The sequence below is a fragment of the Corylus avellana genome, chromosome 8 (assembly GCF_965113065.1).
Source record: "Corylus avellana chromosome 8, dhCorAvel1.hap1.2, whole genome shotgun sequence".
NCBI lineage: Eukaryota > Viridiplantae > Streptophyta > Magnoliopsida > Fagales > Betulaceae > Corylus > Corylus avellana.
Window position 1 is genome coordinate 5,014,532 of NC_142497.1, and position 18,652 is coordinate 5,033,183.

Sequence of the window (18,652 nt, forward strand, 5' to 3'; positions counted from 1 at the left end):
CCAGGAGAGTTTTAGGCTAGATAAGATGTTGCAGTTTCTTTTATATATATATGATGCCACAGGAAGAAAGTTTCTCCATTTACATTACCACCATAGCAGTATAGAAGCAATATCTAAGCGGGGACATCAAAGAGTTTATTTTATATATATATGATGCCACAGGAAGAAAGTTTCTCCATTTACATTACCACCATAGCAGCATAGAAGCAATATCTAAGCAGGGGACATCAAAGAGTTTATTTTTAATTAGTGAGATACCATCGTACCGGAGCATATATGCCTCAAAAAGAGAAGTTTATCCAAGCAAAAGTGCCCTCAAAATGGCTTCACATATTTCACTTTTCAAGAATATCATATGCCCTCCATCAGGAACCTCGTGATAACAAATCCATGGAAGCTTCTCTGAAATATAACGGTTGAGCTTAAAAGGAATGATCCTGTCTGCATAGGCCTGCCAAATGTGAACCGCGCCGTCATTGTTAGGGAACGGATTGTTTATGTCCAAGAGATCAAATTCCCATTTGCCATAACCAACCAATATATCTCGATGCAGTGATTCATAAACACCTTGCTGTTTTATCTTTTCCTGAATCCAGAAACATAAACGAGTATTAACAGCTGAAAAATCTCCTATTTTTACTCCTTGCCTAATCCGAAATGCAGTTTCGCAGTTTGTGATGGATCTTAGAACCTACTGAATTCAGGATTTTACAAAGGCCAACTTTTGAGTTTATTTCATACATCTTTAGTCGCACATGGGTGATTCAACCAACAGCAAAGTGGCATCCTTATAAAAAGAAATATTAATGTGGTGCAACAAACCAAGAAAAAGCGTGGGATATGTGACTACCTCGCCTACACTTGGAGCCTCTAACAAACTCTTCAAGATCTCTAAATCTTGGTCGTTGAACATTGCTCCTTGATCCGTGATCAATGAAGGGAACCATGTCTGAGTCATCCACCAATAGATTAACCAAGGAGTGTAATGTGCAATCCGAATTGTCCTTCGGTGAGATGAAGGCAGTCTCCTAAATGCCTCTCTTGATAGATTGGCAGGAAAAATAGGCCACCAGAAGTTCAAAAAAGGAACAACCAAGGAAGCTCCTGACAACCTGCAAATAATGTCCCAGTAACATACGGAAAGAACATAAAAAAAAAAAAAAAAAAAGGGAAAATGAAAATAAATGGTGGTACGTAGTTGAAGTAAAGATCATGCCTATGTGGTATGTACTTCAGGCAACTCCAAACAGGGTAAGCTCCAAATGAGACTCCAACTACATAAAATTTAGACCCAATTTGCAATTGGTCAGCTAGTTCTTGAATATCAAATGCTTCAGTCTTCACTGAGCGAGAAGGATATGGATCACTGTCTCCATAACCTGCTCTGTCGAAGAACAGCATATATATCTTTAGCTCCTCTATAAGTTCCTGCAAATAAAATATATTCTCCAATTTACTATATTTTTACAGCATATTAAACAAAACAGAACAAAATGCATTCCTGTTCAATGAGCATAAGAAAAAGAAATGTCCTTGTAGTAATTATTCCTTTGAAGATCAAAGTATAAATATCCACGTAAATCCAGTACCGAATACAGTCTTAAATCTAAAGGTAATAGAAGGCAAAATGGAAGCTTGATTTCCATCATCTTTATTTCGGGTTTTAGCTGCTATCAGTATTTCAGATATATAACATCTACATTGCAAAAAAGACTTCCTATATTGCCGTTAATCATCTACAAAACAAGTAGCGCATTTTGATTTTTGGTGCAATGATAAAAGTCTTGGGTGGTCAAGTGCAAGTCTTATAGCAAAACTGATGCTGTGTGACTTTGTGAAATGCAAAGAAAACAATAACAAGACGAAAAGTTAGATATTTTTAGATCTTGTGTCTATCAAAGATCTGAGAAATCTTCTCAAAATAACAGAGTCTATCTAGGGTTTGAAGGAAAAGTAGCTAGAAATTCAATTCTGAGTATTATTATTTAAGAAAACTGAATAATAATCAAAAGTTGAGTTCTATGGTCTATAAAACATGTATTTATAGGCTCCAAAACCCTAAATCTAATAAAAAAAATGAAATATAGTCGGTTTCCAATTCTACGATGGCCGTCTAGACTATCATTGAAATAAAGACGTAAAAACAAGAAAAGAACAAAGGCGTCCGTACGGTCTTCGGACGAGGACTTCAGACGAAGCTCTCGGGTTTAGGCTTGTCCAAATATTCTTTGGACGAGACTCCAGACAAGGCTCTCAGGATTACTCGTATCCGGATGGTTGCAGATGAAACTCCAGATGAGGCTCTCGAGAAGACACTTCACTCTCCTAGTCCGGACGGGCTTCAGACGAGATTGCAAATGAAGCTCAGAATTCAGCTTCCGCGCAAGTTTGTGATCTTGTCTTGACTCTCCTTGCCACGACTCCTTGGGGTGCCTCCACATTTACATCTGCATGGGTCTTCCTCATGAAATCCCAAGTACTATGATCTACATAAAAAACTCAGGGCCATTTGTTGGAACAAGTAGCTCATATTCTCTCAGGCATAGAGAGTAATTAAGTTTATGTGGGCCTGAGGACAAATAAGTTTTGTAGTTTTCCAAAATACTTACAATTAGGGTATTCCTATAAACAAGTTATGTTGTAACCCTTGATAATTGAATAGTAAAATATAGTTGCACTTTCCTGTGGGCATAGACACATTATCAAACCACGTAAATCTGTGTCTCGATTCTCTCTTGATCTCTCTCTTTTTGATTCAATATTATTCATCATTGTTGTGCGTGGTAACATCAATTGGAATTAGAGCTTCATTCCGCGATGGCTCGGATTGACACATCTTTTGTGAAATTCGACGTGATGAAGTTCGATAGAATCGATAATTTCGGTTATGGCAAAAAAGTGTCAAGGATTTGTTGGTGCAACAAGGGATGATGAAGGTTTTATATGGGATGAAACCAGAAGGTATGCCGGACATAGATTTGAAGGAACACGAGGCTAAAGCGGCAGCTACTAGGGATGGGCACGGGTCGGGTCGGGTCGATTTTCACCCATTTCTGTTATCCGACCCACACCAAGCAGGTTTGAAAAACCCTACCTGCAACCCAGATACAGTGAACCCTATCTGCCGGGTTTCGGGTTGGGCGAGTCGGGTGTTTCTCAAAATATTGATTATAATCAGGATGTAAATACTTCTCTTTTCCCTGTTTCCCTCTTATGAATAGAAAAAGAAAAAAAAAAAAAAAAAGGATGTAGTTAGGGTGTAATTAACGGCAACTTTGCATACTCAGCTGTAACAAAAGCTTTAACACTCAATTTAACAACAATCAAGAACTTAAAGATAATGAGACATAATAATATTTTACCAATGAAATCAGGCATTATACGGCCATTGGAAAATCTACTGGTGGGGTACTTAAAAAATGATTCACCGAACAGGCCAAAATTTACCTGGAAATTGGTTGTGGTGTTGAATAACGAATCCCCAAAGACGAATAAGGAAGCATGTTTTTTCGGTAGGCAAAGTGGGGCAGCGAGAGTGAGAGGGAGCAACGAAAAGAGGAGCTGCGAGAGAGAGGGAGCAAAGAGAAGAGGAGTAGCGAGACTTGCGAGAGTGAGAGAGGACTAAGGAGGCAGCATGAGAGGGAGCAACTTAGAAGAACTAGGGTTTTTTTTTTTTTTTTTTTTTTTCCTTTTATTTTCTGAGGAGCGGATCGGGGCGGGGCAGGCAGTTGCTGCCCAAAATTTTCTCTACCCGTAACCCGCCCCGCCTCGCACGGGTTGGAAGAAATCCAACTTGTTTTTTTCAAAAAATCAACTAAATCCGGGCGTATCGGGCGGGTTTTCGCCCACCCATAGTAGCTACTATTCGGCTTTGTCTAGGGAATAACGTGATGTATCATGTCATGGACAAAGAATCTCCGGCAGCAATTTGGTTGAAACTAGAATATCGGTATATGTCAAATTCGTTGACGAACAAGCTCTATCTAAAGCATCGGTTGTACAGCTTGAAGATGGCGAAGAGCTTGGATCTGAGCTAACACATCAACGTGTTCAATCAAGTAATTGGCGATTTGAAGGGTTAATGTGACATTCGAAGAAGAAGACAAGGCGTTGATGCTATTGAATTCACTCACAACTTCTCCTATGTATGAGAATTTTGTTACAACCCTAACATGGGGGAATGAGTCCCTAGAGTTAGAGGACGTTACAGGAGCCCTGTTGACTTTTCATCAGAGAAAGAAAACTAGTGATGAAAGTTCTCAAGGAGAAGGGCTAGTTGTAAAAGGTAACCAAGAGCGTGAAAGAAGCAGTAACAATGGTGGTTCGAATGGCAAGAATTCTCGGTCAAAGTCTAGGAAGAGGAAGGACATCAATTGTTATAAGTGCGGAAATAAAGGGCACATAAAACGGGATTGTCCAGATTGTAAGAAGAACAAGGACGACAAGAATGAAGGTTCCTCAAGGTCCATGAATATAGTGGATGACAATTCAAACGATGTTGATGGTGATATGATTTCTGTTGCATCAAATTCAAAGCATCATTTGGATTCTCGACTCAGCATATTCGTTTCACGTGACATCCAACAAAGATTGGTTTGACACCTACAGGTTAGTTAATTCTGGTATAATTACTATCGGTAATGGTACGCATTGTAAAATTACTAGCTTAGGTAATATCAGGATTAAGATGTTTGATGGTGTAGTTAGAATGTTATGTGATGTTAGACATGAAAAAGAATCTGATTTCATTGGGTACCTTAGACTCAAACGGTTATAGTTATAAGTCTGAAGATGGAGCAATGAAGGTGACTAAAGATACGATGGTAGTGATGAGATGGTAGAAAAGTTCAAAAAATATCTATAAATTATTGGGAAGTACAGTTGTAGGTGGAATCCCCTCTGTAGAGTCTGAGTCTGACTGTACTATTTTGTGGCATATGGATTTGGATCATATGAGTGATCGGGGCATGTTAAATCTTCATAAGAGAAATCTGTTGAAGAGTGTTAAAATGTGAAAAATTGATTTATATAAGTTCTGTGTTCTAGGAAAATAGAATCGGGTTCAATTTAAGACAACCACACACAAGACAGAAGATATTATGGATTATGTTCATTCTGATGTTTGGGGACCAGTGAGGACAGCGTCACGGGGGAGACATATGTATTTCGTGATTTTTATTGATAATTTTTCCATAAAGGTTTGGGTGTAATTCATGCGGCACAAATTAGAGACGTTTGCCAAGTTCAAGTTGTGGAAAGCTAAAGTGGAGAACCAGACTAGGAAAAATGTTAAGTGCTTCACGATAGATAATGATACTGAGTACACAAATGACAAGTTCAAAATTTTCTGTTAACAGCATGGTATAAAGAGACATTTCACAGTATGCAAAACACCACAGCAAAATGGTGTCGCGGAAAGGATGAACATGTCTATTACAGAAAGGGCACGATGTCTCAAGTAGAATGCTGGACTTGAAAAGATTTTCTGGGCAGATACAGTGAGTATGGCATGTTACTTGATTAACAGGTCACCGAGGGTAGCACTAAATGGGAAAGTTGCAGAGGAGGTGTGGACAGGTAATGAGGTAGATTACTCTGGTTTGAGAGTATTTGGTTGTCCAATTTATATGCACATACCGAGTGAAGAACAAATGAAACTTGATCCAAAGTCTAGACAATGTGTCTTTCTCGAATACAAGAAAAGGGTTAAAGGTTACAAGTTTTGGAATCTGAAGTCAAGCGAGGTGGTGATTAGTAGGGACGTGGTATTTGATGAAAATTTCATGTTAAAGAGTACTCAGGGTGAAGAGTAGCAGGTGCCAGAAAGCAGTAACAGTGATAAACAGGTGGTGTAGGTGGAGTTAAAGACTCTTGTGCAGGATAACACTTCTTAGGATACAGAGACCTTTGCTTCAGGAGTTAAGGAGCATCATATTATAGCCATAGACGGGCCTAGACACACTATCAGCCCCCAACTAGGTACGGTTTTGAAAACATGGTTTCTTATGCTCTTGTCATCAACAACGGAGATCCTATTACTTTTCAAGAGGCTGTCAATAGCCAAGAGAAGAGTAGATGTGTGGGTGCTATGGTGGAAGAGATGAAGTCTTTACATAAGAACCAACGTGGGATTTGGTGGAGCTTCTAGAGAGGAAGAGGGCAATAAGATGTAAATGGGTGTTCAAGAAAAATGAAGAAGGATCAGACATACTTCCATCACAGCGGTATTGGCATTGGTAGCTCATTATGACATGGCATTAGAGCAGATGGATGTGAAAACAGCTTTTCTCCATGGTGATTTGGAGGAGCAAATTTACATGGAGCAACCATAAGGGTTTTGTCAACTTGGACATGAGCACTTGTTCTATAAATTGAAGAAGCCACTTTATTGGCTGAAGTAGTCTCCATGGCAATGGTATAAGCGGTTTGACTCCTATATGATGAGAATTGGATATAAGAGATGTGAATATGACTGTTGTGTGTATATAAGGAGCCTTGATGATGGCTCATTTATCTTTTTGTTACTGTATATGGATAATATTCTTATTGACGCTAAAGAGTATAGTGGAAGTCAACAAATTGAAGGTTTTGTAGAGTAGAGAATTTGACATGAAGGATTTGGGTGCAACCAAAAAGATTCTTGGGATGGAGATTCGCAGGGACAATGATGCCAAGAAATTGTGGCTATCTCAAGCCAGCTATGTGAAGAAGATGTTGGAGAGGTTTAGCATGGACCAGTGAGTACACCTTTGACGAATCACTTCTGTTTGTCTACCTCATAGTGTCCACAGATAGTTGAATAAACTAAAGACATGTCTAAGGTCCCATATGTAGTGCAGTGGGGTGTCTGATGTATGCTATGGTATGTACCAAGCCAGATTTGGCTCACGTAGTCAGTCTGGTGAGCAAGTACATGGCAAATCCAGGAAGACAGCACTAGAATGCAATCAAATGGATTTTCAGATACTTTAAAAGTACTATAGAGTATGACTTCACTTTTGTCAAACAAAAAATTGATTTGTCAGTTGTCAGGTATGTAGATGCGGATTATGTAGGGGATTTAGATGACAGGAGATCGACCATAGGTTATGTGTTCACTCTTGCAGGAGGACCCATCTGTTGGAGGTCTATGATCCAGTCCACAGTTGCGATGTCCATGATTAAGGTGGAGTACATGGATGCGGCTGAGGCTGCAAAGGAAGCTTTGTAGCTCACAGGGTTAGTGAGGGAGCTAGGTATTCAGCAAGGTGGAGTTTTGTTGTATTATGACAGTTAGATTGCCATCTACTTTGCAAAGAACCAGGTGTATCATGCGAGAACCAACCACATTGATGTGAGGTTTCACAAGATCATGAATTGGTTGCTACAGTTGAATTATTACTTGAGAATATTCACACTTTTGAGAATGCAGCGGGCATGTTGATGAAGCCTGTTACCACAGACAAGGTCAAGCATTGCTTGGTCTTGACAAATGTCTCTAGGTGCTAGAAAGGAGAGGAGAGGTGGCGGCATCCCCAAACTTATCAATTCCAGGTGGAGGCACAATACTTGATTATCTTTGAAGAGGTGAATGCTCACCAAGGTGGAGATTGTTAGAACAAGTGGCTTATATTCTCTTAGGTATTCTGAAACTACTAGCCCATTTGGTGTAATTAAGTTTATGTGGGTCTGGAGACAAATAAGTTGTTGGGGATATTTTGGAATTTTTCAAAATACTTACAATTAGAGTTTTCTTATAAATATGTTATGTTGTAACCCTAGATAATTGAATAGTAAAATATAACGGTACTCTCCTGTGAACGTAGGCACATTGCCGAATCACGTAAATTTGTGTCTTGGCTTTCTCTTGATCTCTCTCCTTCGATTCCATATTATTCATCATTGTTGTGCTTGGTAATAACACCTACTTTGGCAGCAGTAACAAAAACAATGAGATAATTCGAGCAACCAGCGCATGGTTGTATGCTCTGTTTTCTCATTTACGCTTAAATTTTGTACTGAATACAAAACAATATAATAAACCTAAAGGCAACATAAAGACTAAAATACTCTTAGTATATACATATATTCTCTAACAAGAATAACTTTTTGTTGCATCTTCTAGACCAATCTCTCTCTGTCTCTCATCGTTTCATTCAAGGATCTTGATTGTAGTTAAAACAAATAAAAGCAACCAACTTAGATAACATGAGTTTCTTTTTCTTTCCACACATTTCTTGGAAATCAAATTTAAGTTGCTAATTTCCTTGAAATAGGAAATTCAACCATAATTCTAAACAAGTTAAAAAAGTCAGCAACAATTAAAGAAGCAGAGTTAGTTCATACTTGTGGAACAGGTAGACCCATATCTTTTGAGCTGTTAAAGCCATGAATGACAATGATCTTGTACTTAGCCTCTTCCTTTGGAACTCCAGACTCCCTGTAGGCCAAATGCCTTCCATCACTGAGTTTCACTCTAGGTGAAGTGATAGGAGGACCATCTGGTGATCCACATATTTTGGGAGGTGGAGGCTTCAATGCCTGATAAGCCCACCATAGAAAACCCACTGCCAATGCCATTGCAATTGGTGCAATCATAGCTAAGGAATGTGATATCATAGTTAGTACCATGTAAGCAACAACATAAAACAACAAACTATGAAGAAGGAAAACTTTTCCAAAAAATATAGGAGTTGCAAAGTTCTTAATGTAATATTTTGTGAAACACATCACATATAGACAATACCATGCAGGGTCTCCTTATCTTTCATGGGGCTTTAGATGTTGACCGTTTTATAAAACAATGTAATGCAACTCAATATAAAGCAATAGCTATATATGCAGCATAACAAGCCACTACACTGATATTAGTTGACCAATTAAAGTTTAAGCTAATAGGCACATTGAGTGAAATATTTAATTGAATGGGAGTTGAATTACGAAGACAAGATTTGACATGACCTCTGTTATGATACAATATTAAATCATCAATTAACCCAAAAATTTAAGCTGGTAGGAAGTTGTAAATTTAATTATTTAATTAATGTTCTAACAAATGACTCGGTTTGTTCATGATTAGTCGTTCAATTGTAAGCATATAAAGTAAATTATGCTATAATAAAACACAGCGGAAATAAAGGATTTAGAATCACCTACAGCCATTGTTGCTCAAGCATAATGAAGAACCTCTAAGCAATATCAATCTCTAGCAATATGCACCTCTATAAAACAAAATAGAAAGGGGATCTTCTGACCTATGCCTACAAGTACCAAATGATGGAATACAAATGACTTTTTTTAGGTAGGCTAGGGACCCTTATTCTTAAATGTTATTGATTTTGCTCCTCCCATCAAAGAGTAAAATCACTCAATAAAATTAATTTCATCAATTCCATAACATCTTTTAGAATTTCATAACATCTTTTGGCTAGATCAAATCACTTGATTATCGTAACCGTAATTATAATAAATATACTAAATAAATGTGACAAAAAGGTCATACCTCATAAGGATTTTCTTACATTCTCCCACTTGGCCCTTATAACACATAAATTCCTTATACAATTCGGTTCTATAATATAGCCATTACTCTATTTATTCTAATTATTTATGGAATTCTCCCACTCACATAAGGAATACTACACATGAATCATGGCGGTAAAACCATTATATAATAAGTCATCCCTTTCATGCATTACAATATATAATATCCCTTAAATGAGTACTGTATGGGCAATCAAACTTTATGAATAAACTTCCCATAAGTTATTCGGGTCCAACTTTATTTTTATCCCCATGCATAAGGTAATAAATGTGCACAAAAATTTATAACAGTAACTTGATGTCTATATACTAAAAGAAAGAACTAAACACAAAATGAATTAATGAGCCTCATATGCTCAACGTGACTTTTAAATAGCTTTACCAGTAAACCTTTAGTCATAGGATCCGCGATCATCAATTCAGTACTGATATGCTTAATGAACACTTTATTTCTTTTGATGTTCTCTCACACACGAAGGTACTTGATGTCGATATACTTACTTTTGCTTCCACTTTTATTATTCTTATAGAAGAATACGGAAGCACGATTATCGCAAAAGATCTTCATTGGTCTTGCTATAGAATCGACAATTTTGAGAGCACCAACAAAATTTCTCAACTATAGTGCCTGTGTAGTGGCTTCAAAGCATGCAATAAATTCTGCCTCCATTGTAGATGTAGAAACTATAGTTTACTTGCTTCTCCAGGATATAGCCCCTCCAACAAGAAGAAAGATATACCCTAAAGTAGACTTTCTGTTATCTACACATCCAACAAAATCTGAATCTGAATATCCAATTACCTCCAAATGGTCAATGTGTCTGATGTCAAACTATAGTCCTTGGTTCCTTGCAAATACCACATGACTTTCTTTACAGCTCTCCAATGTTCCAATCCTGGGTTGCTTTGATATCGACCCAGCATTCCAATTGCCATTGCAATGTTAGGTCTAGTGCAGACCTGTGCATACAATAGGCTGCCGATTGCAGATGCATATGGAATATTCTTCATCTGCTCTTGTTCCAATGCATTTTGGATACATTGATCATTACTGAATTTATCCCCTTTAATGATAGGTGCTACAGAAGCTGAATAGTTCTTCAGTCTGAATCTCTCTAAAAAAAATTTAATGTAGGCCTTTTGAGACAGTTTTAAAATTCTTTGCTTTCTGTCTCTGTGAATCTCAATGCCAATGACAAAAGAGGCTTCACCTAAATCCTTCATTTCAGAATTTTGAGAAATAAATTGTTTGGTCTTGTGTAGTAAACCTAAATCATTACTTGCAAGCAAAATATCATCTACATACAGGACTAGAAATATTACTTTACTCCCATTGACCTTAAGATATATACATTGATCAACAAAGTTCTCAATAAAACCATATGAGGTAATAACTTTGTGAAATTTGATATACCATTGACAGGAGGCTTGTTTTATCCCATAAATAGATTTCTTTAGTTTGCAAGCTTTCTGAGTGTTATCATCAAAACCTTCAGGTTGTTTCATGTAAACCTCCTCTTCAAGATTGCCATTTAGAAATGTTGTTTTCACATCCATTTGATATAGCTCTAGATCAAAATGAGCTACTAATGCCATGATTATCCTAAATGAATCATTCTTTAATACTGGAGAGAAAGTTTCATGATAATCAATGCCTTCTTTTTGCATAAAACCATTGACCACAATTCAAGCTTTATATCGTTCAACATTACCGGAAGCATCCTTCTTAGTTTTGTAAACCCATTTGTAGCTTACAGCTATAGCTCCCTTCGGTAAGTCAACGAGATCATAGACTTGATTTTTAGCCATGGATTCCAACTCTTCCGTCATGGCATTTAACTAGAATGTGGAGTGATCTCCACTCATGGCATGTGAAAACGATTTTGGATCATCCTGAGGCCCAACTTCAAAATCAAACTCTTGGAGGTATACAACATAATCACTAGGGATTGCTGGTCTACTTATTCTAGAGGATCTCCTTAATCCTACTTCCTCCACATTTGGAGGAGGTTGAGTAGGTTCATTCTGAACTTGTTCCTTATGAGTTGGCTGTTCTGAAATTGATTGTAGTTCAAGGTAATCAATTTGGATTTCCTTGAGCATAATCAAACGTCTTTTAGATGAAGGAGCTTTAGTTAACTATTGTACTTTCTCTAATTCAATCCTTTGAGGGTAAGCACTCTCAATATATTCAAAATCCTTTAAAAATTATGCATTTATAGACTCAACAATTCTAGTACTATGAGAAGGACAGTAAAACCTAAATCCTTTGGAGTTTACTGCATAGCCAATAAAATGACTGCTGGTTATCCTTGGGTCTAATTTCTTTATATTTGGATTGTAAATCCTCACTTCAGCTGGACAACCCCGTATATGTAAGTGATTTAAACTTGGTTTCCATCCATTCCATAATTCAAAATGTGTCTTAGGGACAGACTTGAATGAGACCTGGTTTAATATATACATAGCAGTTTTTAAGACTTCACTCCATAGAAATAAAAGTAGCTGGGAATTACTAAGGATGCTCCTAACCATGTCCATAAGTATATGATTCCTTCTTTCTGTTACACCATTTTGTTGTGGTGTGCCAGACATTTTGTATTGAGCAACAATGCCTTCCTCTTCAAGAAATTGTGTAAATGGACCTATCAACTTGGCCCCTTTTCTATGTACCTTCCATAGTATTTTTCGCCTCTATCAGAACTTACGATCTTGATTTTCTTTTCTTGTTGTTTCTCTACTTTTACCTTATATGTCTTGAAAGCATTTAGTGCTTCAGACTTATCATTTAGAAGATAAAGATACATAAACCGTGTATGGTCATCAATAAAAGATATAAAATATCTGACGATTCAAGTAGGGAGTAGAGAAAGGTCGACAAATATTTGTATGTATGATTTCAAGAATCTCATAACTCTTTTTGGCACCTTTAGAGGCCTTGTTGGTTTGCTTTCCCTTTATGCAATCCACATAAGTACCAAAATTAGAATAGTCAAGGGTTTTTAAAAGGGAAATGCTAGAGGTTCTCTTGGTGTTCTCCTAGTATTCTCCTAGTCCTAGGTGGATATTATTTTATAAATACTAAGTGAGAGAAATAAGAGCAATTTTCTTTTTTGTTTTTTATAAAATAATATCCACCTAGGACTAGGAGGACACTAGGAGAAAACCAAGAGAACCCCTAACATTCCCTTTTTAAAACTCCATTATTTACTAATCTTTTGATATTCTCTCACACACGAAGGTACTTGATGTCGATATGCTTACTTCTGCTTCCACCTTTATTATTATTAGAGAAGAATATGGCAACACAATTATCGCAGAAGATCAAGAGAAATCTTATTTTCAATGTTAAATTTACTATCTTATTCTAATTAAGTCATAAGAATAAAAAAATTCCATTTGGGGATTAGCAATTAAATTTATGAATTAATTACAATATGCTGTTCATTTCCTTTTGAAGTTCACGTATATAACCTAGATGCAATTATCATTATAAAATCGGGATGTTGTTGCTCTCCCAAAATTATTCAGATAATTATTACTTCGTTAACATCTAATAATTGTACAGATGCCAAAATAAAGTTCTCAATTATAAAAAACAAACCAACATGGAAGTGGGTAAATGGTATTTTTCAAGGTACAACCGAATAAGTTCCCAGGAAAGTGAGGGGGTGCACATTGGACACTCTTAAATCCCAAGACTTTCATTGCCAAAACTTTCATAGATATTGCAATTTTGGATAGTACCATAAACATTCACCAATATATGTGGCTTAGTTAATTATTCTCACGTCTAGGCATCAAACAATTTATATTTAAACAATATAAATTAAAACTAGGCATCAAGCAATTTATATTTAAACAATATAAATTAAAAGAATAAATATATTCCTAAGTTCATGCATTAAAGAAATAATAATTTTAATACTGAACAATTTAAATCACAAGAAAAATAAAATTGTGATATGAGAACATATTAAATTGCATCGCCTAATGGTCTTAGAAAATGGCCTTAGGCCCTTTATACCTGGAAAAACCAAGTTCTAAACCCACATGACCCCAAATTTTATTATTATTATTTTTTTTTAAAAAAAAAAAAAAACGGATGGGCTACTATATTGGGTTGGGCCACCTTATTGGGCTACGGGTAAGACCACTTAATTACTTAGTTTATATATATATATATATTGGACCGGGCTTGGGTTAAAAATAAAACCCATACCCAATGGCTCGCATATTGACCCGATTCCATATGGGTTGAAACCTTACTCGGAAAAAACAAAGCCTAACCTAGCATCCTTAAATCTCTAGCTGCCACCCCCTTCTACTTCCTCATGCGCCATCGCCCATCGGCCAACCTTATGCGCTGGCAACCAAGGGCCGCCACCTAATGGCCTAATAGGTTTTGGCAACTGGCGAAAGGGTCACCGTTTCGGCCAGCTGACAGGCAGCCTGTGTATGGATGCCGCAGTTGTCCATTATTGGCAACGTGGCAAAGAGCCGCCGTTATTCTCTCACAGGCGGCCGTGATGGGCTATCGCTTGCTTCATGCAGCAACCGTGCATGGCCACCGTACAGCAACCCCAGACGATGCCAACCGGCAGGAAGCCGTGGCGCCGTCCAACCCACATCCACAAGATCTTTCGCCGTCACCCACACTGCCTAAATTGCCGTTCATTCCAGCGTATACGAGCTACCATTCGCCGGTCACAACAAGCGGCCTTGGCCGCCCTCCGCTGCATCCTTTTTGCCGCGAAACTCCGCTTGTTGGCGGCTAAGACAGTGGGTCACGGTGGTCAGGGCAGTTTCATTTCTGGGTCAGTTTTCTGTACTCATGGCATCCAGGTTTAAAATAGGGGAAATTTCACTTTGCCTCCTGAACTTTCAGCCGATTTGACAAACTCCCTGAACTTCAAACTTTCTCACTTTACCTCCTTGAACTTTCAATTTCTATTACTTTGCCCCCCCTCTGTTAGTTTTCACCGCTAAACTCAAACGGTTTAACTTTTTGTGCCCATTATACCCTCAACCAAAACTACACCGTTTTGGGTTTCAAAACTACATCACTACCCAGCCCAAAACGATGTCATTTTGAGCATTATAATTAAAAAAAAATAAAAAAATAAAAAAATAAAAAAGAAAAAGAAAAAGAAAAAAAGAAGACTAAAATCAGGGAGACTCCAACCACCCCTTGGCCAAAATGGGGTGGTCCGGCCACCCCATTTTTGGCCAAGCACCACCCCCATGGCCAAAATGGGGTGGTCCGGCCACCCCATTTTTGGCCATGGGCCACCCCCATGGCCGGTATGAGGGTGGAGGAACCACCCCATGGCCAAGGGGGTGGTTCGGCCACCCCCAAAAGGCCAAAAAATTTTGCACAGGGAATGGGTTTGGGCTACTGGCCGTATGGGGTGACCAAAAGCACCCCCAGGCCCTTGGGGGTGGTCCGGCCACCCCCAAATGCCCAAACTCATTCTCTCGTGCAAATTGTTTTAGGCTTTTGGGAATGGCTGGACTACTCCCAAGGGCCTAGGGGTGGTTACGGCCACCCCATATGGCCGGTAGGCGGTGGCTGAAACCACCCCCAAGGCCTTGGGGGTAGTCCGGCCACCCCCAAAACTCCCAATACTCCCGTTTTTTTTTTTTTTTTTTTTGCCTTTTGGGGGTTGCCAGGCCACTCCCTTGGCCATAGAGGTGGTTCGACCACCCCCAGACTTGCCATGGGAGCCACCCCAATTTTCTTATTTTCTTATTTTTTATTTTTTAATATTTTGCTTTTTTTAAAAAAAAAAAATAATTTTCATGCCCAAAACTACGTCGTTTTGGGCTGGGTGGGTGTTGTAGTTTTGGAGCCCAAAACGGTGTAGTTTTGGGGTAGCGGTATAATGGGCATAAAAAGTCAAACCGTTTGAGTTTAACGCTGAAAACTAACAAAGGGGTTCAAAGTGAGAGCAAATCAAAATTTAGGGGTCCAAAGTAAGAGATTTGAAAGTTGGGAGGGGGGCGGTTTTGTCAAATTTGCTTGAAGTTCAGAGGGTCAAACTGAAGTTTCCCCTTTAAAATATTATTGAAACAAAAAAATAAAATAAAACAAGGCCGGTGGTTTCATTTTATTTCAATATGCAACATGAGACATATAATAAAATGCTAAGCAAAATAGCATAAAGTTGGCTCTCAAACCACATGTAAGCATATAAAATAAAGGGATTAAGCTATAATAAAACGCAGCGGAAATAAATGATTTATAATCACTCAATGAAATTAATTTCATTAATTCTATGGGTAATTACCTTTTTCCCATCAATTACAACGCATTGTCAATTTATCCCCATGAACTGACAATCTTACTGCCCAATCCCATCAAACTACTATTTTATTGCCAAAATCTTCTTTTCGTCAATTAAAGGCGTTAACTCAGACAGTTAACTCATCATGTGCACCCCACATTCCATCTTCAAATTTTTTATCCCATTTTTGCCCTCACTTTAGACTGTTTAAAGACGCTTATACCCTCCGTTGATAGCCGTGAATTGAGGATATAAGCGTCTTTTAATGGTCCATAGTGAGGGCAAAAGTGAGATAGAAAATTTCAAGATGGAATGACAAAATGAGTCCCACCTGTATACACCCAGTGATTTAAATCGGACAAACCAGCACTTCTAATTTATTTAAGAAATGCTGAAGATTACAATGGATTCATTTATTGATGAAATAAGATCATTGCATTTTACAAGTTTCACAAGTAGACAACAAAAAGGTGAAGCAAGTAGACCACAGATCATCTCCAAGAGTACGCAAACCAAAACTAATTTCACTTACCAAGATTTACTGTCATCTTTCGGATTCATGAAAAGTGAAAGTGCTAATCTCCAAACTAAGACCATAACATTCTAAAAAGCAACCCAATTAACCAGCCAACTCTACATTTCCCTTAAATTTTCACTCTATCTGATCCAAATGAACCAAATTTAAGCAAAATAATACGAACCCATAAACAAAAACTCAAACTCAAACAAAATAAGACAGAAAAAGTGCAAAATTTGCGAAAACCCACCTGAAGGAAATGGAAGAAGGGAAGTGGGTTTGGCTTTGATCTTCCTGGTGTGAGCCCTGGCTTGCGCAGCATAAACTTTCTTGCTTGTCCCACCAGCCTTTCCTTCCAAAAGTACAATCACTTTGTATAAGACAAACAAGTGACGAAGACCCACGTGAGTCTGGAGAGTTTGAACCGCAGAATTGCAGGAAAGAGAAGGACAATTTTCTCTTTTCTTACCAAAAGGAGGGTCCAGATGAATCGTACGTGTACAGCATGCAAATTGCAATTTGCAATGCCATTATAGGCCATTAAGCTTCATGATTTGTAAGACCGGTGGGTGCATGTCATTTTGGTGGGAGTTACCCCTGTCATTTTCATCAAGGAATGCACTCATACTCCTCCTATAACACTCTCCAGCACACAGGCTTCTTAATGGTGGTACAATGAAAATTACTATTAGATTGAAAATTTAATAACAAACACCAGATGTTATTATATTTGCTCAAATAATTGCAGTCTCTATACATTGTAGAAGTCACTTTTCATAAATGATATGAGATAATAGGATAGGAGTGAAGATAAACTTGACCCTTGTTTAGACATGCAAGCAAACTCAGGATGACATTTGGCAAGTTATGTGTATCAAATAAAGAGTTAGGATCCATCCACTGATATTTGCCAAAATCAGGAAAGTAAAACCATGACATAAAATGGCAGATGACTACTTGGAGAAACACGACAAACAAAAGAGTAATTAAGATGAGCGGTGCAAGAAACTTTACTTAACTCACCGCTTTTGCAATTACTCTCATTCACTTCAAGAAATTTCAATTTAGTTTATCAATTTTTTATTTTTTATTTTTAATTTCACTATTCTATTAGGATTTTCTGTTAAATTCGGTTAAAATTTAAAAAATACTTCATTGTAAAATTTTTTTTAAAAAAATCAAAAATTAAGGCATAAATATTTTTTCAAATTCCATTAAATCCTAACTAGCACCTAAATCCTGACATGAACCTTGACGAATGTCGCAGGAGTCTGTCTTCAAGATATATCAATTCTTGAGAGAGGTGGTCCTAATAAATCCATTTGTAGAGTCGTAGACACTCCATTATTCACCTAGTCAAATTACTAAAAGCCCAAATAGATTTTTAACATTGTAATATTTTTCAAAAAAGGAATTTTTGCCATCAGATTGTCTTAAGGGTGGTTATTTAGGTTAATGAGTTGGGTCTGTGTCATGTTGAATCATAGGTATACATGCAATTATATGGTCAACACGAACATAACTCATTTAATTAATTGCACATAATTCATTTAATAACTAAATCGTGTTCGGTTGACATAAACATAGTCATTATCAATCCGTTTTAACCTATTTAAATATAAATGGGTTGAGTTGACAGTTAAATTGATCATTAACACAATTTCATATCTCATAAATATAAATTATTTCGATTTTTACACATTCATAACTAGGTTCATCATTAAATTAATTTGATAATCGATATCAACAATCACAATTAATAATTAATTTGTAATTTAATTATACTGGTTATGCGCATTGATACAAATTTGTCACATGTCTCAAAAGTTTAAGTTGATAATAAATTATGAATTTAATTATTTAATTAGTATTTTAACATTTCTCATCACGTGTGAACTCAAGTCTCAGGCTCAACACACTGGATATTTAATTAAAATGAGAGGTGAACGATGGAGACACGGTTAGGACTTAGGACCTTTTCTTTGATACCATTTCAAATCACCAATTATCTTAAAAAACTTAAGTTAATAGGAAATGATGAATTTAATCATTTAATAAGTATCCTATCAATTAGGCTACATAAGTGCATATTACCAATAGCCTTTGCAGGAGCAGGAACCATCTTCAAAGTGATGGAAACGGTTTTGGTCTCTCACAACAATCCGACGGTTGTAAACCCTAGAAACCAGCTTGATAAAGGAATGACAATCACAGCAAATCCTCAAATTCTTCACAATATGAATAGGAGCACCATTTCTAACGTTTATAAGCCCAAATGCAAGTGCCATCTTCTCACTGTGATGACAAAGCGAGCTTCCTTTCCCTT

The 18,652-nt window shown here is 37.3% G+C and overlaps 1 protein-coding gene across 1 annotated transcript; it reads right to left on the bottom strand.

The window, feature by feature from the left end:
- Positions 1 to 124: 124 nt before the first annotated feature.
- On the bottom strand, positions 125 to 16,974 carry LOC132163399 (uncharacterized). Its single transcript, XM_059573683.2, has 6 exons — positions 16,796 to 16,974; positions 16,577 to 16,673; positions 8,326 to 8,579; positions 1,217 to 1,428; positions 851 to 1,112; positions 125 to 586 (listed from the first exon to the last, which is right to left on the bottom strand). The coding sequence occupies exons 1-6, from the start codon at positions 16,865 to 16,867 to the stop codon at positions 296 to 298; spliced, it is 1,188 nt and encodes a 395-aa protein (XP_059429666.2). The 5' UTR covers positions 16,868 to 16,974; the 3' UTR covers positions 125 to 295.
- Between the last annotated feature and the right edge of the window lie 1,678 nt (positions 16,975 to 18,652).